The following is a 27,377-nucleotide window of genomic DNA, read 5'->3' as shown; positions in this document are numbered from 1 at the left end:
ATATAAAGCTACTGATGAATACGATTCTTTCTATATTGATGACATTAGGCATAATGCATGACCCCTGATTTTGAAGCGCTTAGACGAAGCGCACTAGAGAGCGTTTCTCTTTTCCTCAATCTACTTTAGAAATATGTTTCTACTCCGAACGGACAAGTCTCGAATCATACACCAACAGAGAACCAGAGATGAGCGAAGTCTGCCTATCCGTTCCAATGATGCAGTGGGCACATCACAACCAAGTATGAGGTACTGGACGCTGTCGGTTACTTCAGAAACTCTAAACTAAAATAGCAGGTGAACAGTTGCGTGATCACGCATGAACCCTTAAGGTTATTGAGTCACTTGATTTACTACCTGTTTCAGTACCTTCAAGTGCTTTGAATTAGGTATCGCAGCTTTGAAGTCTCATTTGAGTGAGTCATACATGCCAAGGTACTTGGGAAGTCGAGTCACCTAAGACCATGACAGATGATGCCTGCAAAAGATGGACAGGTAGAAATGGCCTCTCTAACTAGAGCTAGAGCACCTACACTGTAATTGACTGACTCGATATCAAGAACGGCGCAATCATGGAAATTGTAAGATTCGAAAAATAGCCGTTCCGGCCTCAGGCCATTGTCGATCATGGATGGATCTCCATGGTGGGGATTCAGATAGAGAGCTATTTTACCTTAAGCGGTTTAGCCGCTTCTTGTCATTCGTCCCCATCATCATCCCCAAGTCATCTCCATTGCTCATCTTCTTCATCATTCCCATCCTTTCTTTTGTCAGATTGCATCATTTGCATCATTGTCATCACAAGCACTCATCTACTTACTCGGTCCCTAACCATAAGGTAGTTGTTTCCACGGACGTGCTACTGTTGTTACCTAATGAACCTGGGGGGTACCCGACCAAGAACGGAGTACCCTAGTCAACTTCATTGCCTCCTGCTTATCGCTGCATCATCTGCTTTGATTGGTCCTGATCATCTCCCATTGCGATGCCGCCCTTCTGACCGCCTTATCTAAGACCTCTCCCCAGTCACATTACCTGACTTTTGCCTGAGGTTTATCTCCGAACATCTGTTATCGCTAGGTAGGTCACGCTCCTCCTACACCTACTACTGCCTGAACTGTCGACCCTTTCCTCCCCATAGTCGACAACCATTACGTTCCTTGGATCAAGCTGCTTCCTACCTATCTTCAACTAGCCGATCTCGCAACCTACTTTTTTGCCTTTGACTTGGATGCCTCTGACATTTCATGAACAATCGTCAGCTCTGGTGTTCCTAACTCTTTTGCGTACCTTGGAGCTTTCCTTATCAAACAATCATTGTCCTTTTGCCGCCTATCTACCGTGCAGCTCCTCTTGCGGCCTCACCGCTTTGTTACCTCTGCATCCTTGGGCTTAAACTGATTTGATCCAGAACGCTGCGATAACTTGACTATCATACAGAGAACTTTTGGTTTTCTACGGTCTAGGTCTTTGATCTCAAACGACCGGCTCAGCCTGTTCCGCCACAGTTCCACGGCTTCTGGCTCACCCACCTGTTTCTTCCTTCCATACTTGTCTCCCGACGGTTCCATCTCTGCCTATTCACTCCAGCCTTTCCGGTGCACTGGCAGATCAGAGTTCATCTCTTACTCCCCTGATGGGCCCCCATCATCCGTCGACGTTACTGCTGCTGCTGAGGTAGTCGTGTAGTTGACAGGACGTGCTTGGTTGCTGCAGACTATGACATCTACTCACCACTCGAGGAGGTCGAGGGAGACCCCTCAACCCGAGATGTCTATCGGTCGCTACACAAGGCTGGATGAGATCGGTCGAGGGAGCTTTGCTACGGTTTACCAGGGTGTTCATACTGTGAGTTTTGCTTCACTCAGCCTTATCACACCCTACCTTTCATCTACCTCTTGGTGATGATACTCCCTTCTTGATCCATAGGCATCTCTCGCTAACCAGCTTGGACAATTTACTAGAAAACACGCACGTATGTCGCCATAAAGTCGGTCAACCTCTCGAAGTTGAATAAGAAGTTGAAGGACAACCTGTCTTCTGAAATTCATATCCTCAAAGGCCTCTACCATCCACACATCGTTGCGCTAATCGATTGCCATGAAACCACCTCCCACATTCATCTGGTGATGGAATATTGCGCTCTGGGCGACCTGTCCCTATTCATCAAGCGCCGAGATACTCTTGGAGATCATAGGTACACACGGGATATGATCGCCAAGTATCCGAATCCTCCCGGTGGCGCCCTCAACGAAGTTGTTGTCCGGCATTTCCTTAAGCAGCTGGCGAGCGCCCTGAAGTTTCTTCGCGACCGGAACCTCATTCATCGCGATATCAAGCCACAAAACCTCCTGCTTTGTCCTTCGCCCTCGTCCTATCGCAGTGGCGTCACTCAAGTAGTTCCATTCAAAGGCAGCGAAGATTCCTTTAACCCTGCAACCGGGCTTGAGTCACTACCCCTTCTAAAAATTGCGGACTTTGGATTCGCTCGATCACTTCCTGCTACATCACTGGCGGAAACATTATGTGGTTCGCCATTATATATGGCCCCCGAGATCCTCCGGTACGAAAAGTATGACGCTAAAGCTGATCTCTGGTCCGTGGGCACGGTGCTGTACGAGATGGTTGTAGGCAAGCCTCCTTTCAGAGCGACAAATCATGTGGAACTGCTTCGCAAGATCGAGAAAGGAGAGGATAGGATCAAATTTCCCGAGGAGAACCCGGCATCTGATGAAATAAAGGCGCTTATTCGGGCTCTTCTGAAGAGAAATCCCGTCGAGAGATTGAACTTTCCCGACTTCTTTCAAAATGGCGTGATCACAAGTCCTATTCCTGGCTTGGTGGCTGACGATCTGCCATCGATACCCCAGGGCCCCCCTGCTGATCCAGAAACAGCAGAAGCAACTCCGAGACCCGATTCCCGATCGGGAGCCACTGTGCCAGGCGGTACGGAGCGCGAAAGAGAGGGTCCGTCTTTGCCAAAGGGGGATACTGGTCTTACACAGCGGCCCCCTTCTCAAAACCAGAGATTTGGCACACCCCAGACTACAACACCTATGCGCCGAATAGGAAGCGGGGACAGGCCTCCATCTACTCCCAAAGAGTCAACGCCGCCGATGACTTACCCTCAAAGACCTAGTGCTGTCAGCCATGCAACTGCCCCAGGACGACAAGAACTTGTTGATCGCAATGCTACATTTACAGCCATGGAACGACAGAAGGGTCGGAATACATTCTCCGAAGGTTCCCCACAGATAGACAGACAGGCGGACAAATTGAGAGAAGAAAGAGAACGGGCAGCACAAGATGTTGCTTTCGAGAGGGACTATGTCGTTGTAGAGAAGCGTGCGGTGGAAGTGAACGCTTTTGCAGACGAGTTGGCGCATAGCCCCCGCATTCAGGGCAACATTTCAAGAGGTGCGCAGACGGGCGCCTTGTCCCGTCGGTCGACAGTACACGGCCCGACGCCATCGAACCCATCACCACCTCAAGCTACTGTCGGGAAGGCCATGCAGGTCCTTTCAGGACGTTCTCGTGCTGATTCAATGCACAATCGTCAGGGCTCATATGAGCGTCGATACGGGCAGAGTCCCACCTCTGCAACGTCTGCCATTTCGAAGGCGCTCAATATGGCCAGTGGACGCTTGTTTGGCATGGGATTTTCTCCACCCCTGGCTATTACGAAGGGGGGACGGTCGCCTCCTCTTGCTTACAATCCATTTCCCGCATATCCCGCGCATGGAAGCTTGATGATTGGAGACGGGGCGAAGAGTAATCTGGCTCTGGACGAGGATACAAAGACTGTCCAAATTCTGGAAGAATGTGCTACTCGCAGTGACGTCGTATACGGATTTGCTGAAGTCAAATATAAGCAGCTCGTTCCCCTTGCGCCGTCGGTCCAGACCGATCCATCATCCAAACTCAATTTGGCCGGAGAGAGGGAGAATCCTGACTCGGCTGATGGAGGTCTCACGGTAGATGCTATTGTGACATTGTCGGAGGAGGCGTTGGTTCTTTATGTCAAAGCGCTCTCTTTGCTAGCGAAATCGATGGACATAGCAGGAGCCTGGTGGGCACGGAAGAATCGAGGAGATGGTTTTGGGGATTCAGCCATGAGCCGAGCCAATGGAGCGAGTACACTTGCTGGAACCCGCATCAACAATGTCGTTCAGTGGATACGAAACCGATTCAACGAAGTGTTAGAGAAGGGAGAATTCGTCCGTCTCAAGCTAATCGAGGCACAAAAACGGTTGCCACCTGACCACCCTAGTCACCCGGACAACCACTCGGTTGGCTCTTCGCTGGGGTCAGGTGCGTCTGTAGACGTCGTTGTGAGCCCTGGCGTCTCCGCAGAGAAGCTAATGTATGACCGTGCACTGGAAATGAGTCGCACGGCGGCCATTAACGAGCTCACCGGCGAAGATCTGTCTGGGTGCGAAATAGCGTACGTGACGGCCATTCGAATGCTGGAAGCTGTACTGGAGAATGGTGAAGTGCCGCGATTTGGACAAGACAAGGACGACACGTCCAAGGATAGCGACAAAATTGTGCTTGATGCTGTACAGGCTGACGAACGGCAAGTGGTGATAAAGCGTGAGTCGCTCCCGCCGAGCAGGAAACCAACTAGTGCTGACGATCCAGGCAGTTGTCGCCAGCATCCGGAGTCGGCTAGCAGCTCTTCGCAAGAAGCTGGCGATTCTTGCGAAACGAGCACCGACACCTTCTGCTAATGTTCCCAGCAAGATGGCCTCATCAAATCCGGTCTCCGTGGGTGCAACGCCGCCGAAGTAAGCGTGGGCCCTCCATGGAGTGTTTCGGTCCACTCCGACTTATTCCTTGTGCTCAGCATGCTCTACATGAAGGCATTCTGACCCTTCCGCTGCATTATATTATGTCTTTGATACGACATATGTTCAATGACTGTTCTACCTATTGCCTATCAGCTTGCCGCAGGCTTTCTTTTTCTTCTTTTCTTTTTTTTTCCCCCCTTTGGCCGTATCTCTTTCTACATTTCTATTGTGACCCTAGTTCCCAAGCGCATTTGATTATCGATCGATCGAGGCTCAACTTTACTGCTCTCGGATCCAATATTCCTTGACCAGTCTATATCCATTTCGCTTTTTCTTTGTCTTTTTCATTACAGGCTGAGCCTTCTGGCGTTGAAGTTTTTGACGGATATACGCAGATTGTCAAGACCACTTGGGATGATTCATGGCTGCGAGTAATCAATTGATTTGGGAGTCCAGGGTGCATGATCGTGCTATTGATTCGGGCGGAACTAATCATTACCAGTCCGACGAGCTTTACAATTCTGTACATAAAGAATCAGACGAAAATTACCAATCTGCCTACTGAGATTGATTATTTGAAACATTGAATCCGGTGCTTGTGTCTTGTATGAGCGGCGGTTGGAACTTTGAACAATGGCGGTGGTGAGTTGTAATTAGTGTGATGCTACGTACTGACAGTCTAGATGGAGCTGGCGAGCTTCCAGAAGTGACGAAAATTGCGTGATCGATTTCTATGTGTCATGGCCACTGTTTTCTACGATTCACGAGCTGCTGAGCGTGCTCTTGGTGGAGACTCCCGAGCCTCCTGTTCCGCTGCGCCAGGGAAATTTTTTTCTTGCCGACTCCATTGGCCGTTTGGCACCATCCGCCGACCACATGGCGAATGTCTCAGTCAGTGCAACAATGCCACCTTAATTGATATCATTCTTTCCTATTTTTCTTCTTCTTTTTTTTTTTTTTTTTTTTTTTTTTTTTTTTTTTTCTTTTATTTTTTCCTTTGCTTTTTGACTTGACTCTATTTCTCCCTTCTCTTCGGTAGTCCATTTAATCATTCTTGTTGCATATTTCCCTTTTTTCTTTTCATATCTTCGTTGGACTGGAATATGAAGTATTGACGGCAACTCGGCATCCCGAACTATACCTCTCCGATTGATGCCCACGAGCATTTTCGCTCTATTATTTTGAGCTTTTTTTTTCTGACAAGGTATCTGCTCCGCTAACAGGCAGTGGCAATTGCATCATATTTAGACCCAGCACATCATCATCTTTTAATCCATATCGTGCCATCGCTAACCGCACTTGACCGCATAGTGCCTACTTGCTCCTGCATTGAAATTGAGCTGCTTCCGTGCTCAAGGAGCCAGAAAAACAGACCGTTTGAAGTAGGCATTTTTACACGAGCTACACCATGAACGACCCGGTAACAGAGTCGATTCATCAGAAAGGCGCCATGCCTGAGGACAAGCCGTTCAGCGAGACCCCACGGAGGGTGGACGGAGTCTCCCAGTTGTGTATGTCCTGCTCTATGTTCGCTGCTCAAGGGAGATATCGGTGCTGATGTTTCTATCCAGACGAGGGCAATGTTTTTGATGCGACACCAGACGACCGTCGGCAGATCGGCGTCGTCAGTGCGTCTTTTCTGATCTTCAATCGTGTCATTGGTACCGGTATCTTTGCTACTCCGGCAACAATCTTGGGATTGTGTGGTAGCGTTGGTCTATCGCTCTTCATGTGGGTTGCGGGTACTGCTATCGCCATGGCGGGTACCGCGGTGTACTTGGAATGGGGTACTGCTATTCCGAAGTATGATCCCCCTGCGTGTATGTGGATTCCACCATACTCATCATGACTACTAGGAACGGCGGCGAGAAGAATTACCTCGAATACGTCTACAGAAAACCCAAGTTCCTGGCTACGGCCATGTTTGCTGCGTACGCTGTCTTGCTGGGCTGGGCTGCGAGCAACAGTGTCGTGTTTGGCGAGTATATCCTCAATGCTGCCGATGTGGAGGTCAATCGGTGGAATCAGCGCGGTATTGGATTGGCTTGCGTCACAGCTGCCTTCCTCATCCACGCTCTTGCTGTGAAATGGGGTCTCCGTCTCCAGAACTTGCTTGGTGTGGTCAAGCTGGTCATTATCCTATTTGTCATTGTTGCTGGTTGGGTGGCGCTAGCCGGTCACACCGAGGCCGAGACGCCTCATAACTTCAAAAATGCTTTTGAGGGCACAACTGGCAGCGGTTATGGTATTGTCATGGCTTTGTACAACGTCATCTGGTCGTTCATCGGATACTCCAACGCCAACTATGTGAGTCATTCGCAGTCGTGACTTGTCTTCTCTGACTGGTATTCTGACTGCAAGACAGGCTCTGAGCGAGACGAGGAACCCTGTACGCACGCTGAAGATCGCGGCGCCGATCGCTATCGGATCCGTGGGCATTCTCTACATGCTATGCAATATCGCCTACTTTGCTGCCGTGTCCAAGGAAGATATGCTCTCTTCGGGCCAAACGGTGGCAGCCAAATTCTTCGGGAATATGTTCGGCGCGCGTGCGGAGAAGGTGATGTCCGTCTTCGTGGCATTGTCGGCTTTTGGAAATGTGTTGTCCGTGATTTTCTCCCAAGGACGAAGTATGTTCAAGCTCGTTGCCCCTGGTGTTGTATCAAGAACTAACAAGTTCGGCAGTTGTCCAAGAACTTGGCCGTGAGGGTGTTTTGCCCTTCTCGAGGCTTTGGGCGAGTAACAAGCCGTTCCACTCGCCAGCTGCTGGTCTGTTTGAGCACTGGGTCGTCTCAATCATCATTATGCTGGCTCCCCCGCCGGGTGATGCATACAATTTCCTGCTCAAGTGAGTCCGCCCTTGCATCAATTCAGCTGAGGCGCTGCTAATCCGTCAAGCCTGATCTCGTATCCTCTATCCATTGTGAACGTCTTCGTATCCGGCGGTCTCATCTATATTTACCTCACGCGTTCAACACGCTTTCCTGACTGGGCTCCCGGGATCCGCGCGACACTCCCAGTCACCATCTTCTTCTTCCTATCCAACATATACCTGGTTATTGCGCCATACATTCCGCCCTCGGAGGGAAAGAGTGTTTACGAAGAACTTCCCTACTATCTTCACTGTGTCGTGGCGCTCGGCATCTTTGCCTTGGGCGCAATATACTACGTGGTGTGGGCTATTGTGATGCCACGCTTTGGTCGCTACATGCTGGTAAAAGAAACCGTGGTTGACGCTGATGGCTGGTCCAGAAGCGTTTTCACTCGGCTGCCGCTCGCGGAAGCCGAGCGAGTTTGATCTCGCATTCGAGTTTCTCTTGTCAGCCAAGCGGCGTCAGATGAGACTCTCCGGTTACGACGACATGATTCAACATCTTGCCCTCATGGCATAATCTTAATGTGTATAAAGGGAGGAACTGGATACCCTGGCATATCTTCGGAGTTTGGAGGCATTTATAGGCAGCATTCAACAAGCATCTTGATTTTCTGTTGCACAAAATACATTTCCATATTTCACGAATACCCCAATAGAGAGTGCCGTAGAAGAATTTATTTCCTGGTCAGTGAAGCTAGGACTCAAATGATTAAAAAAAGTTCTCTAAGGATGCCTCTTGTCCCAGTCCTCTATGGAAGCCCATCCACAAGATTTGCATAGTTTGCTGTCATGAACCCCTCAAACTGACTGGAGAACCGTCTTGCAAGTAATGCCACATGGGCATAGGAAGAGGCATCTGCCACAGTGTACTCCTCAAAAGGAAGCCTGGCATATGCTGTTGTGACTTGCGTGAAGAATGAGAGGAGGAAAGAAGATGGTTGAGAAAGATTCCCGAGCAAAAAGTAAGCATGTCACGTGATACGCTACGTCTCATATAGGCTTAGCATACGTAAGAGCTTGACTCCCGTGACGCCTCAAGCTGTGGTGCTAAAGCGGTGAGGGTATTCGAGGTGTAATGTACTGAATAGCATAAGTTATGAGCCCATTATTCATGTTTTTGTTTCCACCGCCTTCTATTTCGGATCAGACATCGTCGTTTTCTTCCGGGTTGATGCCGATTGTAGCCAGTTCTACAGATCGGTCTCTACCATTGTTCACCATCCGCGGTTCTTGGACTTCAATTGTGCTGTTGTCATTCTCATCAATTGACTCTCATCCTCTTGTTCCCACCGTTTTTCTTCTTTTCTCCCTCTTTCCTCTCTGTTTCTTCCACCGGCGGGGTTCATGCGTCGATTCTCCTCTGCGCGGTTACCGCTGGTTCTGAACTCAGCAAGGCCACCGCTTTCCTCACCCTCTACAAAGCCCCTCCTACTCCTCTCTCGATCCGCCTCTCTCTTCTCCTCCTCCCCATCAACGTCCGTCAATCGAATCGCCCCCCGTCGTTTTCCCCTTTCCCAAGTTGCCAAACGCTACTGCTCCTATCGAAGGATGTGCATGTCCCGCCGAACCGACGTGCCTTCGGGCTCGACCAACGTCACCCATGGCCGTGAGGTCTTGCCTACCAACGTCAAGCCGGTGCACTATGACCTTACTCTTGAACCCAATTTCGAGAAGTTCACATATGACGGAACCGTGATCATTGAGTAGGTTTTCTGTTCGAGATGTTTGCTTGCTACGGCGGTTCGGGACGCTGATGCCACGTATAGCCTTGAGGTTGCCGAAGATACGACCTCCATCTCCCTCAATACCAATGAGATTGATATTCATGAAGCCGTCGTCTCGTCTCAGGGCTCCGTTGTCACATCGAGCCCCGATATCTCGATCAACAAGGACAACCAGACGGCGACAATCAAGTTTGCCAAAACCATCCCCGCTGGATCCTCGGCGCAATTGAAGCTCACCTTCAGTGGCATTCTCAACGACAATATGGCTGGCTTCTACCGTTCGTCGTATAAGCTTGCCAATGGGGAGACCAAGTACATCGCCTCGACCCAGATGGAACCTACCGATGCCCGCAGGGCTTTCCCTTGCTTCGACGAGCCTGCACTCAAGGCCAAGTTCACGGTCACGTTGATTGCTGATAAGAGCATGACTTGCCTAAGCAACATGGACGTCGCTTCTGAGACCGAGGTTCAGGGAGGTGCCAAGAAGGCCGTCAAATTCAACACCACTCCCCTGATGTCAACATACCTTGTTGCTTTCATCGTCGGTCATCTGAAGTACATCGAGACAAAGGACTTTCGTGTCCCAATCCGTGTCTATGCCACTCCAGATCAGGACATCGAGCATGGCCGCTTCTCCCTGGATCTTGCCGCGAGGACTTTGGCCTTCTACGAGAAGGCTTTTGATAGCGAATTCCCGCTGCCCAAAATGGACATGGTAGCGGTGCCTGACTTTAGTGCTGGAGCAATGGAAAACTGGGGTCTGATCACCTACCGTATTGTTGATCTTTTGTTGGACGAGAAGGCTAGCGGTGCCTCTCGGAAGGAGCGCATTGCAGAAACCGTCCAACATGAGCTGGCGCATCAGTGGTTCGGAAACCTGGTGACGATGGACTTCTGGGACGGCTTGTGGCTCAACGAGGGATTTGCTACTTGGATGTCGTGGTATTCCTGCAACGCGTTCTACCCGGAGTGGAAGGTCTGGGAGACGTATGTCATTGACAGTCTGCAGAGCGCGCTTTCTCTGGACTCTCTGCGCAGCAGCCATCCCATCGAGGTGCCTGTGAAACGGGCAGATGAGATCAATCAGATTTTCGACGCCATCTCCTACTCGAAGGGCTCTTCGGTCCTCCGCATGATTTCCAAGTACCTTGGAGAAGATGTGTTCCTCCAGGGTGTACGTAACTACATTAAGAAGCACGCATACGGCAACACTCAAACCGGTGACCTGTGGTCCGCCCTTGCTGACGCCAGCGGCAAGCCGGTGGAGAAGGTGATGGACATCTGGACGAAGAATGTTGGGTTCCCCGTCGTCTCTGTGACGGAAAATCCCAGCGCTTCTTCGATCAAGCTGAAGCAAAACCGTTTCCTGCGCACGGGCGATGTGCGTCCCGAAGAAGACACAACACTGTACCCCGTCATTTTGGGCTTGCGCACCAAGCAGGGCATTGACGAGAACACAATGCTCACTGAACGTGAGGGTGAATTCAAGGTTCCCGACCTTGACTTTTACAAGCTGAATGCTGACCATTCCGCCATTTACCGCACTTCTTACCCACCCGAGCGGCTCAGCAAGCTGGGAGAAGCAGCCAAGAAGGGACTTTTGACAGTTGAGGATCGTGCAGGTATGATTGCAGATGCTGGTGCTCTGGCTGCGTCTGGTTATCAGAGCACTTCTGGTCTGCTGTCCCTCCTGAAGGGCTTCGATAGTGAAGCTGAGTTCGTCGTCTGGAACGAGATTCTGACCCGTGTCGGTACCCTGAGAGCCGCCTGGATATTCGAGAACAGCCAGACAAAGGATGCTCTTATGGCCTTCCAGCGCTCGCTTGTTAGTAGCAAGGCACAGGAGCTCGGCTGGGAGTTCTCTGACAAGGACGGCCATATTCTGCAACAGTTCAAGGCTCTTATGTTCGGTAGCGCAGGAATGGCCGAAGATCCTGTTGTCGTCAAGGCCGCTCAGGACATGTTCCAGCGATTTGCTGGTGGTGACCTGGGTGCCATCCACCCTAACATCCGCGGTAGTGTCTTCTCCATCGTCCTCAAACACGGCGGAGAGAAGGAATACAATGTCGTACTGGACCGTTTCCGCAACGCTCCTACCTCTGATGAGAAGACAACCGCGTTGCGCTGCCTCGGTTCTGCCGAAGATCCCGCTCTGATTCAGCGTACTCTGGGCCTGGCCAGCAGTGATGAGGTTAAGAACCAGGATATCTACATGCCTCTCGGAGGACTCCGTGGCTCGCCTGCTGCCATTGAAGCCCGTTGGGACTGGATGAAGACGAACTGGGACGCCCTTTACAAGCGTCTGCCCCCTGCACTTGGTATGCTGGGCACAGTTGTTCAGCTCTGCACTGCTAGCTTCTGCACCGAGGAGCAGTTGAAGGATGTGCAGACATTTTTTGAGAACAAGGATACCAAGGTGAGTTTTGTCGCCTGTTAGTTTCTAGAGATACATGGCTAATTGACTATTTAGGGCTATGATCGTGCGATTTCGCAGAGTCTGGATGCTATCCGGGCCAAGGTCCAATGGCTGAAGCGTGACCGCGCTGACGTTGAGTCTTGGCTGAAGTCCAATGGTTACCTCAGAAATGAGAAGTTGTAGAGAAGATAACAGATATACACCAAAAGTTTAAGAGTCTTTACCGAACTAGACTTAACTTTCGAAGAAAACTTACTGTGCAGCTTTGTGAAAGCCTGGGTCACGATGCGTACATTGAAAGTGCGAGGAGCATGGGAGCTTTACACAGATACAGGCGATCAAGAGTAGTGCCTGAAGATGAGGCTATGTGCTTCTTACAGGTGTATGGTCGCACCACAAGTCCTAAGTCGACCCTGAGGGACCAGAATGCACTTGGAGCCCCATAAGAATGTCTCTTCGCTCAGCATATAGGTACATAGGTCATAAAGGTATACAGCATGATGGGTCTATGTTATTCTACTGCCACCCACTTTTAGTCCCAAATCCTGAGCTGTCGTCACTCTTTTTCGCCAGTCCCCGGTTAGGCTTAGACTGGGCGGCTTCGTGCTTGCGTAGTTCTTCGGGGACGCGAGAGATGGGCGACTTCATGAGCATCTGCTTGAGATCATACCTGTAGTAAATAGAAAAGTCAGCATACCATATCCTCCTAATAATTCTGAGACGGGAAGAAAGCAAAAAGGGGGGGGATGGACATACATGACGTCTGCATCCTCGTTGCCGAGGAAAGTGATAGCCACACCACTCTTACCTGCACGACCGGTACGACCGATACGATGCGTGTAGCTCTCGATGGAGTTGGCCATATTGAAGTTGACGACGAGACTGACGTCGGGGACGTCGATACCACGACCTGCGAGATCCGTGGCGACAAGGACGTCCGTCGAGCCGTTACGCACGGAGGCAAGCGCAGCTTCACGCTGTTCCTGGGTCTTGCTTCCGTGCAGGGTAACGGAGGAGAAGCCCATTTGTTTGATCTCACGGGCGATGGCGTCGCAGTTGCGCTTGATGTTGACGAAGACGATGATGGGGGGTCGGAACTCGCCCGAGGAGAGGATGTCGGCGAGCCGTTTCTTGCGTTTGTCTTCACCGGCGATCATCTCGACGCGCTGCTCGACGGTGTCGACCGCCTCGCCGGCGCTGCCGATCGTCACGATGGCGGGCCGGCGGAGGTATTTGCGGGCGATGCGCTCGACGGCCGAGGGCATGGTGGCCGTGTACATCATTGTCTGGCGGTAGCGGTGACTCCTCATGGCGGCGGAGTTCTCGGCTTCTTCCGTGTCGGGCTTCTCGTTGGTGACGGGAAGGGCGTCGAGGATTTTGTTCACGGGCTCCTCGAAGCCGAGATCGATCATCCGGTCAGCTTCGTCCATGATGACGTAGCAGCACTGGCTAAGCACGAGGAGACGGCGCTCAATGCAGTCAACTAGACGGCCTGGCGTCGCGATGATGATCTCCGCGCCGTTTCGGAGACTGTACGCTTGTTCTTCGAAAGAGTGACCACCGACGATACTGACGACGTTGAACCCGAGTGGTTGTGTGAACTTCCTGGCTTCGATCTCGATTTGCTGTGCCAGTTCTCGGGTAGGAGCTAGGACGATGGCGTATGGACCGTCGTTCTTCCTCCATTCGAATTCGTCAATCCGGGGCAGCTCTGAGATGTATACCAGCAGCGGGAGCAAGAATGACGCGGTTTTCCCCGAACCTGTAACGGCAACACCAATCAGGTCTCGTGATTGCAGAGCGATAGGGATAGCAGCTCTCTGAATCGGTGTGGGCTCCTTGTAGCCAACCTGGTCCACAAGCTCCAGGAGCCGCTTGGGAAGGCCAGATTCCTCCCATGACCGCATGGGATTCGGCACACTACCGCCCTTGGTACTGATGTTGAAATCTTCTTTAAAGATACGCCAGTCCCTCTCGCGCATGTGTTCCAACTTCTTCTCGCTCCAGTGTTTGTCGAGCTGGTTCCGCGTACTCTCCTCCCTTCGTCTCCGCTCCATCTCCAGTATCTCTCGCGCTCGGATGCTTCCAGCTTCCCGATCGCGGTCTTCCAGAGCCCTGGCATACTTCTGCGCTAACGTATCGGCCACGTCGTCTCCGAAACCAGCCAACCGGCCACGCCCGTAGAAGTTGGCCTCATGCCGCTGTTGATACAACGGGTTATAGTCCCCGCTCGTATCTTCCTCCGCGTTCCACTCGAAATTGAACTTCCGATCAGTCGTCCTCTTGCGCTTCTTCTTCGCTGAGAAACTCGACGTCTTCTCCGTTCCCATGTACTTTTGCTTGATCAAGGCAGCTTGGGCCGCCGCCTCGTCCTCCTCCGCCTGGCGCTTGCTGTCTCCTTTCCCATCCGTTAGACTAAACGACATAGCTTTTGGCGGAGGCGGCGGCGACATGTCGTAAGTCTTGTTGCGCATCGCGGCCGGGCCGGTCGGGACTTCTGAGTTTCGCATCGCTCGGGGGCCGGTAGGTATCGACCTCTCATCGCCGTTGGGAGTCTCGGGGTAAACTGACGGTGATTGCGTCCCGCTTCGGTCTGTACCGTCGGTGAATGGGTCCAATTTCAATCGTCGCCCTGCTTCCACCTCCTTGGCGCGCTTCTCTAGAGCAATCCGCTCGCGCTCAGCTTTGGATAAGAATTTCGGCTGCGCAGTAAGTCAGAGTATCAGCTATTGTGTTTAGTGCGTAGTCCGCATGTTTGGAGGAAAGCCCACCTTGGCTGCTGCCGCATCTGCCTCCCTCTTCTTCCGTACAAGTTCCTCAACGCTCAACGGCGTCGCTGCTGGGCGTTTCGCGCCCCACCCTACCTTCTTCTTCTTCTCGGGCGGCGGAGCTGGAGGAGCATCTTCCGGCGGCGGTGGCGGCACGGAAGTGTCTGGGGGCGGAGGAGGGGCGGCGGAATCTTCTGGGGGAGGGGGAGGTGGTGTAGGAGGTCTTTCTAATGGCTCAGGAGGGGGCTGGGTAACAGGCGCACCTGGAGAGCCGTTTGAAATGATGCCATCCATGGTGGTTTGCGGGGAAGTATGTTGCAAGTAGCAGTTGCGGACTCTTCGATAAGTGAAGCGTATCTCGAATTTCTACGGATGGCATAGAAGCACGACGCGCAGTCACGTGATCTGTCTACATTACCAGTGGAAAGGATACCAGCAAATGAGTACATGAAGTCTCAGTGGCATTGCGACCTAGAATTAGAGTACACGATCGAAAAAGAAATGTCCAAATCCATAATTCCACCCAATCAGCTGGCATGATATCATTTGAGAAGGAGGCGGAGAAGCAGAGTGTCCGCCGAGATGTTGACGAACCTCTGCGTTTGGTGCGACAGAACCGCTATTGCTATTGCTGTTGCAAAGAGCGAGCAATGAAGTAGTTGGTCTACATGGGAGATGGCTCCTACCGGAGGCGAAAGAGGAAAGCATGAGAAAGCCATTTACCTTATCGGTAGGGGACGGGCTGAGACGGGTACTAACCCATGGCAGCAGTCAGCCAGTGTCTATTGCTGAGATCACACATGCCAACTAAGCACTTACACCACCATTGACCGGAGTTTGTTGATAGTAAGGATATGGGCTGGTTTGAGGAGCAGCGCCGGCGGCAGCAACTGTTGGGTCCACAACAGTAGCCACAGGTGCCGCCTGACTGCTGTTCTGCGGGGCTTGCACTGCGCCTCCAGTCTTGGTATGAGCCACAGAGGCAGGACCATGGACCTCGCGATCAAGAGTCATGTACTCCTTCGCCGCGTCCTTGGTTCCCCGTTCAAGCAAGTAGACCATATAGATCTGAACGAGGTCTCTCACGACGTCGGGCGAAAGGGCACTCTTAGAACGAATGTCATTAACCACCTGCTTGATCCGTTCGTATTGGACGTTCTCTGTAGCAGCACTCGTGGGCTGGTCTAACTCAAACATGAGATAGCTGTTCCAGAATGGACGGCTGTCCAGGTAGTACTGCTGATTCTTCTGGAAGACTTGACGCGCATCCTCGGCTGAGCCCTTAATCTTCCATAGGAGGCGAGCCCACTCGGCAACAAGAGCAGCCTTGGTAGCCAGGTCGCACTGAGGTGAATCCAACTGATTCTTGTATACTTCAATCGCAGCCTCAAGGCCACCATGACGACGACACATGTTAGCCAAGGAGATAATAGTCTCCACATGGTTTGGTAGGGTGGCAAGTATCGCATCGTGGATATCCTTAGCAACGTCCACCCGGCCGCTCATTTCTTCAAAATATGCGTACTGAAGGCGCGTGGCGGGGTTTGCAATGGGAACATAGAAGCAGCTTGCACGTTGATAGATATTCCGCACCTCTTCCTCCTTGCCAGGCTGGGCAGACATCCATCTCGCATAGCGCTGCCAGAACTCGTCGTAATGAGCGCATGTCACGAGACACCGCTCGTATAAGAACTGAATTCGAGGATATGATCCCTCTGCCTCTTCGAAATCCAGGTACTTTTTCCAGTTGGTTAGCTGACCTTCGTCCAGCTCTGTGACATGGAAATATGGGCGTTTAATCTCCGACTCGTAGGTCCATCGCTTGGTGGTCTCTGTCTGTGTCTTTGAGAAAATTTCAAGATGATAAGCGTCGACACGGAGCCGGAGATCCCTCTCGATTTCTGCTTCTGCCTTTGCGCCGGGGGGTATCTGGCCAGCGGCTGCTTCAAGCTCGGCGCGGAATTGAGACAAAGTCTCCGCAGGCGCCAATTCTGATAATGGACGAGTTTGCGCAAGCTGGCGATATCTTTCGAAGTACCGAGCATATTGATGCATTGGAATGTGAATAACGCGGCCAAGAATGGCAAAAATCTTTTCAGGAGCTTCGACTCGTTCTTCGAACTCGATATATTTATCCCAGAAGGGATGCGCCAGGAAATCTAATCCGACGCTGCTAGCTCCTCGCTCGAACAACCTGCAGAAAAGTATGTTAGCCCCAGCAACTAGCACATTGTTTGAGCAGAAACGGGGTAAAGGAGGGTATACGGAAAGGGGGGATGGCAAGGATGGCAAACATCAGTTTTAACTAATCAGTGCGTGAGCCCAAATAATTCAACGAGTAGGATGATCAGACTGAGGGAAGAATTCTCCTTCCCCCTCCCTGCGCATCGTGCGCGCAAGAAGCAGTCTCCGAACAGAGTTACTGGTCTTGGTATCCGTGCAAGGAAGTGGTGCTTGAGGTCAAATCAATTTCACCAAGGGAAAGGATACAGCCTGAAAAGCCAAGGGTGAGAAGTAAACTTCAGTGGAACCTGGGTAAGGCGACAATCTCACCCATCATCAAGGGATTTGTTGCCAGTGGAATCTTGCATCATGCATATTCGGCACCACGATAAGGTCCGCGCTGTGTCGGTAACGGTTACAGGGAAGGAAAGGAAACCAGCTATAGTATACTTACTCTCGAATGATGTCAGGATCATGGGAGGTCTCCGCCTTGAAGGAGCAGTAGTTGGTCCATAGATCAACGGAAGATGAGATGCTAGCAACTCCCCTTTCATAGACCTAGGAAACCAGATGTTAGCACCGAACATGCGCGGTAGAGAGAGGGACTTCATACCATGTCCGCTGCTTCTGTACCCGTGATGGAGAACTCTAGGTCGGCATATTTCTTCCAGTATCCGAACAACAAGGGAAATTTAGCCAAGAACCGATCGTAGACGTTTCTGACAGTTGTTATGGCCTGCGGATTGGAGTTGCGATTGATTCCACCCTCCAGCGCCTCGGCAGCGCGAACAAGCTTCTCCCACGTCTCGAAGTTGTCAGGGTCATCGGCCTGAGATGTACATCTGTTAGCTACAACACTTGCGCTTCGGAATAGCATGCGTAAATCAGGATCATACAAGTTCAGTCTCAAGCTTTCTCAACTCGGCGTTCTCCTCCTCGGAACCTCCATAGTTAAAGTCCGCCATAATGGCAATCACTCAAAGGTGCAAGCAGCGCAAGGACAGGCGAGAAGGAGTAATACACGATAAATGGAGAGACTTGAGAAAGAGGGAATGCAATGAACGGAGGAGACAAAGACTCCTGAATAACACAAGTGAGACGGTTGCGGGAGAGACAGGTAGAACTTCACCAAGTTGAGGAAGAAGCCACTCTCACCAGCCACACATCTGCCGCCTTTTCTCGCTGCCAAGCCTAAACTGATGTGGCTTAGCCGCACCCCGGGCTGTGGAATTTCTCATACCATATCCAGGAGTATTTCCTTTGAAGCTATCGATCGCCAACCGAACATTTATCCTATCCCAAGTCCCCAACCTCACATCTTACCGGGGGATTTTGGCTTGGCTTATTACATTTCAACATGTCCGCCACAACAGCAGCCACCGACCTGGTGAGCAAGCTCCCTCTCCGCCTACGCAATTTCTTCGCCCGCTATCCTCCGCAAATCTACTCCGCGGCCGTACGCCCTCCGATCACTGAACCCGAAACTGCGGCCGAGGAATCCCTTCCATCGCCATACACGCCCAACAGAGACGCAAAGGGCTTCAAAAAGCCCGACCCAAAAGCCTTCTCCCCGTCCAAAGCGCTCCTCTACTCCAACCCGGAACATCCCAACCCTTTCCTCCCTCGCAAGAACTTCCGCAATGGCAAGTGGATCGGCCCGCCCATCGGGCTGAGGAGACAGGCGGAGCTGGTCAAGTTGGCTATCAAGTATAATGTGGAGGCTTTGCTGCCGCCTGGGCGCAAGTCGACCGAGTATAAGGAGACAAGACGGGCGGAGCGCGGACTGGCGATCAAGGGTACCGGTGTTGGACAGAAGGTCAAGGGTCACAAATGGGAGCGGACGATGGAAGCTCGTTTGGAGGACAGACGCAAGGCTATGATGGAGATGCCGGAGATGATCCGGTTGTGGAAGCAGGTAAGCATTCAGTTGATGTTTGAGTGTCCGGTTGGAATGTGTCGAGGCTAACCTGGTGCGATGCACAGAGAGGTCATGGTCGTGGCTGGAAGCAATGGCCCAAGAGGTGAACGATTGTATGTCAATGTCTTTTCTATCACCCGGGATTTCATCTTGTCGCGTCTGTTTTATTTGCCAATCCTCGACTTACACAGCTTGGCTAAGATTACTATACGGATCATTGACGGGGTTTGGGATGGGAGTTCTTGTTTGCATATGTACTGTACAAATAGATGTTATAGCAGAAATTGCACAAAGCGTTCCATGGTGCATAGAATTTGTGTGTATATTGAATATTTCAAAATCCTGAAACAAACTCCAGGACTGGAAACTGGCTCATACAGGACAATCATACGTGGCAATAAGTATTCAATAACTTGAGTGGCCATATATATGTGTCATCAAAACAAGTCGCTCATAGCCAACGCCAACCAAAGCGGGCAACCAGATGACTCTCATAAGGTGTAATCATGCGCATACGAAGGGATAACGATATCGCCAACCATCAGCGTCCAGCGCTCTGCATTATCATGCTGGTCTTGCGTAACTTCTGACGCAGAAAGGGAGCAATGTCTCCCAAAAACGATTTTATTATTGATCTTCCTGGTCTTTGCCAGCGTCGAAAAGGGCTCGTCACGACGAACGCCGGTAAACTGGTCAATGCAGACCATCGAGCATCGTTGACAGGAACCAAGAACGTCAAACCGAAGCTCTCCAGGTCCGATTTTGAGGGCCTCCCATTGATCTTCGATGTATGGTTGCTCCATCTTGGGCGAGTCTGCGAGACTCTCTGCGACGACGATATTGGCCCGGAAGACGTCAGCGGCCACGGCTTTGCTGGTCCCAGTCCTAATCTTCTTTTGATTGGCTTTGATGTTCTCGTTCAAGTAATTTACAGAAGACCGCGAGATGAGGAGAATAGGACTCTCATTGGACAGAAGAATGGGATGTTTCTCAGCCGGAGGCGGCGAAGGGTCTTGGGGGAAAGAGCCTGGCATCACGAACTTCCTCAGGTACTGTTTCCAAGCCCCGGGGGCTTTCCGAGGTGAGGCATACCTAGTTGAGCTATGTGGCGGAAATCGTGCCAGTGTGCAAGGAACACCAAGGAAATCGGAGAAAAACTGTGCGACAGGGGGAGAGGTATAGGCCTGTACAGTCACCTGGTCTCCACAAACTGTAGAGGCCTTTGATGTTCGCTGGCAAAGGGAGGTCGTAGCCAATTCTGTGTTCTCACGCAGGAGAGAAACTTCCAGGAGCTTCTGATCAGTTGAACCCGGCTCCCCGCAAGTGACACGCAGCACATTGCGGTCAAGGTCAATAGAAGGTCGAATGAGAGCCATACGCGGATACTTCTTCTGGTTCAAGGCGGCACCAGTACCCTGGTGTATAAGACACCATTCTCGGTCCCAAGCCAGCCCTTCCCTTCTGATTTCCCAGCGCCTTCCATCAGGAACTTTGAATGGTCCGCAGCTCTTGATCGGATAGAGAGACAGGCTTTCAATATAGAAGCGGGGTTGTTGAAGTGGCACACTGTGTACTGGTGCAACCAGAGAGTCCACAGTTGCCGCCTTCTCGACATAAAACTCCTCGACAAGCTCGACAAAGGTATTGATGTCCTCCAAGTTAGTCATTGGTCCCAGGCTCAGCCTTAATACGCCGGTCGGCCGGCCGTCCATGACGTCGTGATCATCTCCACAACGCAAACCCGCCGAAAATTGCTGGAGCAAGTCAGCCCCCGTCCACCCAAGACTTCCCGACGTTCCTCCCGGATTGCACAGGGAACCGGATCTGATTTGGATATTTTTCGTTGCTGCGAGTCTCTCGACTTCAGACTTTCCGATCCACGACCCTTGGCTGTTGCGGAGGTTGAAAGCAATGATAGGGCCTTGTGTGGAGGGCTGGTTGTAGTCTGACCGTGGAGACTTATAAAGCTCGCAGACTCTCTGCCCGTTGAAATGTCTCAAGGCGTTTAGTCGGTCATACAGGCGCTTTGCCAGAAAGCGGGTATGAGACGAGATATTTTGCATCGAGCCGAACAGACGCTCATGAGTTGCAAACGCCGAGTCAAGGGCAATGATATTGTGGAACGGGAGAGTGCCGTCCTCAAGCCGGTCATGTATCGAAGATTGCTTTTTTGCATGCCATTGCAGCCCGCGTGTCAGAACCATATCCACAGTGCCTCCGCCGAAATACCTGCGGTGCTCAAAGATCTGTCCAGCACTCTTGCGGACAATCAACGCGCCAAGGTCTGGAAAACCGAAGATCTTATAGAAACTTAGGACCGTAAAGTCCGGTGCAGCGGATGCATCGCTCAAATCAAGAGGCGAGGTCGAAACCAAAGACGCCGCGTCGAGGAGCGTATAAACGTTCCCGCCAGTAGTCTCGCCCTGATCTCTGATCTTCTTGCACCATGAAAATGGCAGACGGCGACCGTTCATATTCGACTGCGCGGGATACGCAAACAATTTGAGCGACTCAGATCGGACATCACACAACCTTGAGATCCAATCTTCGACCTCGTCATCAGAGGTGAAGCACCGACCCCCCTTCTCCGCGAGCTCTCGTACACCAACAAGACTCGTATGAGCGTCCACGTGGTACCCATACCAGAATCCCTGCCGTGTTGAATCCCTCATTCCATCCGCAACCAGCTTGATCGCCGCTGTGGCATTCGCCACAAATACAAGATCAAATTCTTCCGGGTCTGCTTTGAAGAAGCGAAGGGCTCGAAGACGAACATCATCCACACGCTGCGTGGACAGCTGTGAGGAGGTGGACAAGGAATGGGGATTCCCGAACAAATTCGACGTCAACTCGCGAGAGAAGGACTCAATCAATGACTTGGCATATAAGGTGGTTCCTGCATGGTCCAGGTATGTCGTATCTGCAACAACGATAAGTACAGAGGTCAAATATAGTGTGGCCTTCCTCAAGCAAAGGGGGCGCACCTTTCAGCTGCGGATACTCTCTCTCTCGGATTGTGTCCACATCCTCCGAGTATCCCCTTCCATACTCCAGTATTTCTTCTTCACAGCTTGTGACTCCCACCATATTGGAACGTTTATCACTCCAGATAGGTCTGCCTCAAGAATTCGACTGCGAATAATTCAATCGAGCTGTTGCGCCGATGCGAGTAAAAGGTGGCGACAACCTAACTCCACCACGCGACCAACCAAACACTGGAAGATTCGCACACGGACAGCAATATATCGCCTCGAGATTGACTATATCAAACAGGAAACCGACACTCGATATATGAAAACCAGACAGAGATGGGTCGAAGTTCAATCAACCTCCTTCGGTATACAGATAAGAGACCTGTCGGAGCTTACCGATGGACGAAAACGTCATTGACCGGTGTCCAGAGCATGAATCCCACTTCAGTGAGTATAAACAATGGCCCGAGCAATGGGACCTCTCCAGGACAGACATCTCTCTGCCTTAAATAATTCGGATATGTCTAGTAAATTAGATGAGGGCAGGGATGATGGTAACTGCATCTGCGTGGTCAGTGACGATGAAGGTCAGCTTCCCCACAATAGGATAAGAATGGGCGAGGGGGGCGGAAATCCCCGACGGCGTGGCAATAAGCCATACACCTACAAATTCATGTGGCGCTCCGCCCGAAAAGCAAGCAGAGCCATAGCGGCACGGCTCAAACTGACTATATCGACTTATCAGGGCACCACAACCCCTCACTTATCACACCCATTAACAGTCTCAAAATCGACAGCCTGCAATAGTTCATGCATGTTGCGTTCGAACCACGCTGCCTAACAATGCATTGCCACCAATATCCTTGGACACTTACGACAACACGGTTCACCCTGCTGAGCTGACGGTTGGTGGCTGAACTCCTTTTTTGGCCCTGATACTCGCTTCGAGCCACGAATAAGATGCCGCTCCAACAGCTGACTGCAGGCATTCCCATGTCAATGATGGTTCCCTGAGCGGTTGCATCTGACTGTTGGGCCTGAGAGTAGTATGAGTCTGACCTATGGTCGGAAGGTATTTGCCTCCCAATCCATGCTGTCATGAGGAAATTCAAATCACATTTCGATACGTGGCATGGTTTGTCGCCAACAGACGAACCAAGAATGATCTAGTCATGGACTGGGTCGATGAAACCGAGATACAGGAGGTTCGACCTGCACGAGATCTCAGGTATGGATCCCCATGACTGTCAATGCACTCGGATCTTGGTTCTTGAGGCGTGATTCATCTTGCATATAGCCTATCCGGTTAACAAGGGATAAGCGATGACTACGGAGTATGTAGAAACAGGCCGGGCAGAACAAAACAGGTAAGTAGGTAGCATTCGATGGATTCGACATAGTGGACTCCAGTATCAGGAAAGACATAACCTACAGGGCCCAAGCAGTTGAAACAAGAATTCCAAGCTGACTCGTGAATCATCATATTTCAAATAGTCGCAAAGATCAAACAGTTGTGCGAGGCATTCATACGTAATACGTGGGCTTCACCCGGCAGAGTGTGTCAGCTCAAAGGACACCCCGGAATCAAGACAAACTTTCCTTAGCATCACCAATCTTGATACCTTCTTGTCCCTGCGCCTGTTCACTTGTTTCTCCCCTCATTTCTTGAGCAAATTGCATATCTTTCACATCATCGTATATTCCATTAATCATAAAACATAAAATATTATCGTCAATCATGCTCAGACAACATAGTGCTGGCGACTCCTCGAGGAGCTGCGATGCTTGTGGCCATGACCCCGTCGGCTGCTGTGGCTTCTCCTCCGCACCGTCGTTGTCTCCTTGACGACCACTTCCCTGTCCCTTCTGTAGATAAAGAGTGCCAGGATAGCCGTCCAGAAGAAGAACACCGTCTCCATGATCCCCAGCGCAAAGCACGTTTTCAGCATCGCGCAGGTCTTATTGATCTCCAGGTACAAGTGGTTCTGGTTTTCGTAACCAAGGTACCCAAACGGGCCAAGCGACACCCACACAGAGCCGCCATTCCAGTGAGCGCAATCGGCGTTCGCGATGAAGCGGAGCTGGTAGACTCCAGCGATGAAAGCGCCGAAGAAAAGAAGGTCGACGAAGGCGACGAAGAACGCAGAGCGCTTCGTTGTCGAATGGCGGATGAGCGTATCGAAGGCCCAGAAGACGGCGATCACACTGACAATGAAAAGCACCAAGATGTAGGGCGGGGTGATCTGGTTTGCTTTGAGATAGCCGTCGACGAAGTAGGCCTGTTCGGTATGTTAGGATCCTGGAAATGCATATGCCAGACAAGTATAGATGCTTACCATCATGCCAATGATCGGAATCAGGAATACAATCTCCACCAAGCGGTTGAAGATGAAGAACAGACTTCCAATCATCTTGTACACTTGAGTGTTCCGATTGTTGCTTCGATGGATAAGGTTAAATGCCGACTTGAGGTATGTGATGTGATCAAATGTCCAAAATGTGGAGACAATGCGCTTTCGATTCTGATCAAAGCTGATAATGTCGTTACGAAGTCATCAGCGACAGTACGATTAGAGAAGAACGGTATGTGTGCAAGCTCAGGAGACTTGTGTGATCCAACTCCTTGCGTTAGGCTGTGGACACTATACCACCGCCGGAAATATGTTGAGCAAACACAAAGCACGAGAAAACACTCAAACGTGGAATCAGGGGATTATGCATGCAAGAATGAGGTGAAATCATGACAGCACATGAATTCAAACGAGGGAAAAAAGCAAGATAGGAAAAGAAAATGCCTCTTCGCGAAATATTCTCCGAGCTGATCGATGATGGAGGGGAGGCTGGGCGACTCAGATTGTTGGATTGCGGGGTGGCTGGGCAACCACCATCATGGAGCATTTATCGACACACGTGGAGAAGATGCGGTGCCTGGTTGCTTCTATGTACTTGTTTCAGAGCTGAACTGTCACTCCCCAATGATAATATTAGGTATCGACATTTCCTTCTATCATCTGCACCAATTGTTGATAGTACCTAGTATGAGAGCATGTATGTAACCAATCCACTGTTGGCTCGAACGGTCTATTTCCCACGCGGTTCTTAACCATGGTTGATCTTTAGCTTATTTTGCAGCAGGTACCTCAATTGGGAGCTAAAGCAGTCAGGTACGAGCACGAAAAGATGCTGTCTGTACTTCCTATGCAGTAAATCAATAGATTGGACTTAACTGACCGATTAATGATGTACGCTCATGCTCCTGGTATGATCGACAACCATTCGGCTGTTATTCCGAATAGAAAATCGTCACAAATTCTATCAAACGCCAAAATGACAAGCAGAGTAATCTAAATACAGCAGGAACAGGACATATACATAGAGACATGACAGCTTTTTTATTCTCGAGCAAAAATTCATCAATCATGGCACGGGTATACTTCCAGACCCAGCAGTTTGAGAGGAAATGCGCGATATCCGCACACTCCAAAACCAGTCTCAACTTATCCCGAAACTGCAGATCTGACCGACTCTTACTATGAGTCCCTGGCTGGACGGGTGGCTATTGGATCCGGGGGTACATGAGCAGCAGTGACGCCTGGTAGTACATTTTGTGTCTGAGAATGGTATGATGTGTCAGCTTCGTATCTTGGAAGCCCGCCGATTGCCGGATTCTGTGTACGAGCATAGCCATGCTGCATCTCATATCCATCTGCAAGATCTTCACTGGAGGATGACCAATCTCCATCATTGTCATGGGATCTGCGATTGCGCAAGTTCGAGGTGTACGGGTTAGCTGAACCCATGTAAGTCGGAGAAATTCGCGCCGGACCCATCTCAGGAGCACTAGAAGCGTTTATCCTGTCTTCCCCCGGGTTCCGAAGAGCTGATGTGCTCGCACAGTCAGACAGAGGCGAGGTCTTGCTAGGTGCCACAGGGTCTGTACCCCAGCTTCGAATCGGATACGCGCGCCCTTTCTTCCACGGCTCGGAAATGGGTGGGAAATACTGGCGGTAGGAGATGTAGGCGCAAATAATGCCCAGTAATGATCCACTGATCACGTCAAAAGGATGATGCCTCGCATCCATAATTCGTGAAACGGCAATAAGCGTTGCTGCGAGGCAAGGGATTATGACGATGATGGCCTTCCAAACTTCGCCTCTGTTGTCCATAAAGTGAAGTTTTCCGCACAGCCAAAGAGTCAAGTAGAATAAACCGGCAAAAGATGCTATATTTCGAGATTAGGACAATGAAAAGGAGCATCAAAACTTGACACGAAAAGCTTACAGCTACTATGACCTATATTATCAATCAGCATAGCCCAAGACAAAGATCAGAAGGCCAGGGTAAAACTTACCAGAAGGCCAAGAACGGAATCCATCCTTGATTATTGCGGGGTCTCCTGTACAGATAGTCGAATTGGACAATCCGGGAATCAGATCTTCGCTTCCTGGTCTCGGTTTGCACCGATCGATCAAATCAGGTCTGGGCTTCCCACATGCGGTCTTCAGCACCTGGGTGATGAGAAATGCGAGTCCCTGAGATAGCAGAAGACCCAGGAAGCCACAGTTGAACTCCCACAGGCGATCCTTCCACCGGTACGGCCCGGTAAGCTTCCTCTTCCCGGATGCAGGATTGTACGGTTTGTGATGCGAGAACAGACCGTCAATGAACAGCGTATACACCGCAATTATGACGAGGGGGGTGACGCCGGAGATGAGCAGGGCTGCCTGAATCGAAATGCGCTCGTGGACGGCATAAGGGTATTGGATGGATATGTTTCGCAGAGAGAAATGCTGGTGATAGGGTTCGATGGAATCGAAAATGTAGAAACCAACAATGCAACCGCTAAAGTGAAATGATCGGTAAGTGATTGTGACGGTCTATGAGCGAAAGGGAAGGAAAAACGAACATGAGGATGAGATAGTCGGCAATGTATCTGCATAACAAAACAGAAGCTATTAGCAATACAATTCCAGTCAGTCAATCTTGCCGATTTCATCACTCACAAAATTATAATACGAGGCCGTAACCGCCGCTTCGAGAACGGTAGTTTAGAGGGAAGATGATCCATTTTCTTGATGCTAAAGCTCTTAAAACCACAAACGTAAACGGCCGCTGGTGAAACGAAGATACTAAACGAAAGCTATGCATGAAAATCAGCTCTCATTGCATAATAGGACAAGGAGACGCATTATATTTCCTGAATTCGGGCACACACTGGGCTGGTACAGACAGCCTCTTGGCTATATCTTGGAAAGCACAGGAAACAAATCCTTTAGCTCGTTTGGAAAAAATGACTGATCCACAACTTACTGTACAAGTCAAAAGAATATCTCGCGATCCCGCGCGGCGATGTAAATCAGGATCCTAATCTTTAGAGTATCCCCGATCGAGCTGTTTGTGAGATATCGCCATGCCAGAAGTTGAGCATGCGATCATTAAATAGTTTGCCAAATCCAAAGCTGCCTAAAATGATTCAAACATGGAGAACAAAGCCCAAGGCTATGCCAATAACGGGAAAAAACTGCTGCCACCTCGAGGGCTAAGGCTTGAAGTGTGTCCTGTGGCGTGGGTCGTAGCCAGTCAGGCTGGCCCCTGAGACAATCAGAATGCGCTCCGTTCAATGAGACGCGCCGAGGCTGTCACTGAGGATCCACAAACAGACCCTGGTCTGGAGGACGAAGTACTGTTGGT

The 27,377-nt window shown here is 50.8% G+C and overlaps 9 protein-coding genes across 9 annotated transcripts; 4 read left to right on the top strand and 5 right to left on the bottom strand.

Moving 5' to 3' along the window:
* Nucleotides 1–1,719: 1,719 nt before the first annotated feature.
* On the top strand, nt 1,720–4,791 carry atg1 (serine/threonine protein kinase ATG1; the record flags this gene model as incomplete). Its single annotated transcript, XM_746827.1, has 3 exons — nt 1,720–1,848; nt 1,965–4,593; nt 4,628–4,791. The coding sequence occupies 3 exons, from the start codon at nt 1,720–1,722 to the stop codon at nt 4,789–4,791; spliced, it is 2,922 nt and encodes a 973-aa protein (XP_751920.1).
* A 1,005-nt stretch (nt 4,792–5,796) lies between these two features.
* On the top strand, nt 5,797–8,574 carry AFUA_4G09040 (high affinity methionine permease). The gene is made up of 7 exons (XM_746828.2): nt 5,797–5,994; nt 6,102–6,301; nt 6,362–6,593; nt 6,647–7,097; nt 7,156–7,420; nt 7,476–7,638; nt 7,689–8,574. The coding sequence occupies exons 2-7, from the start codon at nt 6,199–6,201 to the stop codon at nt 8,086–8,088; spliced, it is 1,614 nt and encodes a 537-aa protein (XP_751921.1). The 5' UTR covers nt 5,797–5,994; nt 6,102–6,198; the 3' UTR covers nt 8,089–8,574.
* A 435-nt stretch (nt 8,575–9,009) lies between these two features.
* Nucleotides 9,010–11,988, top strand: AFUA_4G09030 (M1 family metallopeptidase; the record flags this gene model as incomplete). Its single annotated transcript, XM_746829.1, has 3 exons — nt 9,010–9,368; nt 9,432–11,805; nt 11,860–11,988. The coding sequence occupies 3 exons, from the start codon at nt 9,010–9,012 to the stop codon at nt 11,986–11,988; spliced, it is 2,862 nt and encodes a 953-aa protein (XP_751922.1).
* A 333-nt stretch (nt 11,989–12,321) lies between these two features.
* prp28 (mRNA splicing protein PRP28) lies at nt 12,322–14,909 on the bottom strand (the record flags this gene model as incomplete). The annotated part of the gene is made up of 3 exons (XM_746830.2): nt 14,577–14,909; nt 12,562–14,507; nt 12,322–12,475 (listed from the first exon to the last, which is right to left on the bottom strand). Exons 1-3 carry the CDS (start codon nt 14,865–14,867, stop codon nt 12,322–12,324), a joined length of 2,391 nt encoding a protein of 796 aa, XP_751923.1. The 5' UTR covers nt 14,868–14,909.
* An 86-nt stretch (nt 14,910–14,995) lies between these two features.
* AFUA_4G09010 (putative mRNA splicing protein (Prp39)) lies at nt 14,996–17,920 on the bottom strand. Its single transcript, XM_746831.2, has 5 exons — nt 17,693–17,920; nt 17,410–17,625; nt 17,251–17,354; nt 15,393–16,767; nt 14,996–15,327 (listed from the first exon to the last, which is right to left on the bottom strand). Exons 1-5 carry the CDS (start codon nt 17,759–17,761, stop codon nt 15,298–15,300), a joined length of 1,794 nt encoding a protein of 597 aa, XP_751924.2. The 5' UTR covers nt 17,762–17,920; the 3' UTR covers nt 14,996–15,297.
* Nucleotides 17,921–17,955: 35 nt separating this feature from the next.
* AFUA_4G09000 (mitochondrial 54S ribosomal protein mL59) lies at nt 17,956–19,021 on the top strand. The gene is made up of 2 exons (XM_746832.2): nt 17,956–18,711; nt 18,780–19,021. The coding sequence occupies exons 1-2, from the start codon at nt 18,154–18,156 to the stop codon at nt 18,819–18,821; spliced, it is 600 nt and encodes a 199-aa protein (XP_751925.1). The 5' UTR covers nt 17,956–18,153; the 3' UTR covers nt 18,822–19,021.
* Nucleotides 19,022–19,205: 184 nt separating this feature from the next.
* Nucleotides 19,206–21,801, bottom strand: hxB (putative molybdenum cofactor sulfurase protein (HxB); the record flags this gene model as incomplete). Its single annotated transcript, XM_746833.1, has 2 exons — nt 19,206–21,634; nt 21,699–21,801. The coding sequence occupies 2 exons, from the start codon at nt 21,799–21,801 to the stop codon at nt 19,206–19,208; spliced, it is 2,532 nt and encodes an 843-aa protein (XP_751926.1).
* Nucleotides 21,802–23,428: 1,627 nt separating this feature from the next.
* AFUA_4G08980 (uncharacterized protein) lies at nt 23,429–24,097 on the bottom strand (the record flags this gene model as incomplete). Its single annotated transcript, XM_746834.1, has 2 exons — nt 23,429–23,965; nt 24,023–24,097. 2 exons carry the CDS (start codon nt 24,095–24,097, stop codon nt 23,429–23,431), a joined length of 612 nt encoding a protein of 203 aa, XP_751927.1.
* A 719-nt stretch (nt 24,098–24,816) lies between these two features.
* AFUA_4G08970 (phosphatase PAP2 family protein) lies at nt 24,817–26,754 on the bottom strand (the record flags this gene model as incomplete). The annotated part of the gene is made up of 5 exons (XM_077804610.1): nt 24,817–25,908; nt 25,968–25,979; nt 26,038–26,528; nt 26,593–26,619; nt 26,690–26,754. The coding sequence occupies 5 exons, from the start codon at nt 26,752–26,754 to the stop codon at nt 25,217–25,219; spliced, it is 1,287 nt and encodes a 428-aa protein (XP_077660756.1). The 3' UTR covers nt 24,817–25,216.
* Nucleotides 26,755–27,377: the final 623 nt, after the last annotated feature.

Source organism: Aspergillus fumigatus, chromosome 4, assembly GCF_000002655.1.
Source record: "Aspergillus fumigatus Af293 chromosome 4, whole genome shotgun sequence".
In the NCBI taxonomy this organism is placed as follows: domain Eukaryota; kingdom Fungi; phylum Ascomycota; class Eurotiomycetes; order Eurotiales; family Aspergillaceae; genus Aspergillus; species Aspergillus fumigatus.
Note: the sequence above shows the minus strand (reverse complement) of the source record. Positions and strands in the feature narration are given on the sequence as shown.

Coding starts and splice junctions, on each gene's coding strand:
- AFUA_4G09040 (XM_746828.2), top strand. CDS start 6,199: ATGAACGACCCGGTAACAGAGTCGATTCATCAGAAAGGCGCCATGCCT. Junction 6,594..6,646: donor TGGGGTACTGCTATTCCGAA/GTATGATCCCCC, acceptor CATGACTACTAG/GAACGGCGGCGAGAAGAATT. Junction 7,639..7,688: donor GCATACAATTTCCTGCTCAA/GTGAGTCCGCCC, acceptor TAATCCGTCAAG/CCTGATCTCGTATCCTCTAT.
- AFUA_4G09010 (XM_746831.2), bottom strand. CDS start 17,761: ATGGCGGACTTTAACTATGGAGGTTCCGAGGAGGAGAACGCCGAGTTG. Junction 16,768..17,250: donor GATCCTGACATCATTCGAGA/GTAAGTATACTA, acceptor ACTTTTCTGCAG/GTTGTTCGAGCGAGGAGCTA. Junction 15,328..15,392: donor AAACTCCGGTCAATGGTGGT/GTAAGTGCTTAG, acceptor GCCATGGGTTAG/TACCCGTCTCAGCCCGTCCC.
- AFUA_4G09000 (XM_746832.2), top strand. CDS start 18,154: ATGTCCGCCACAACAGCAGCCACCGACCTGGTGAGCAAGCTCCCTCTC. Junction 18,712..18,779: donor TGATCCGGTTGTGGAAGCAG/GTAAGCATTCAG, acceptor TGCGATGCACAG/AGAGGTCATGGTCGTGGCTG.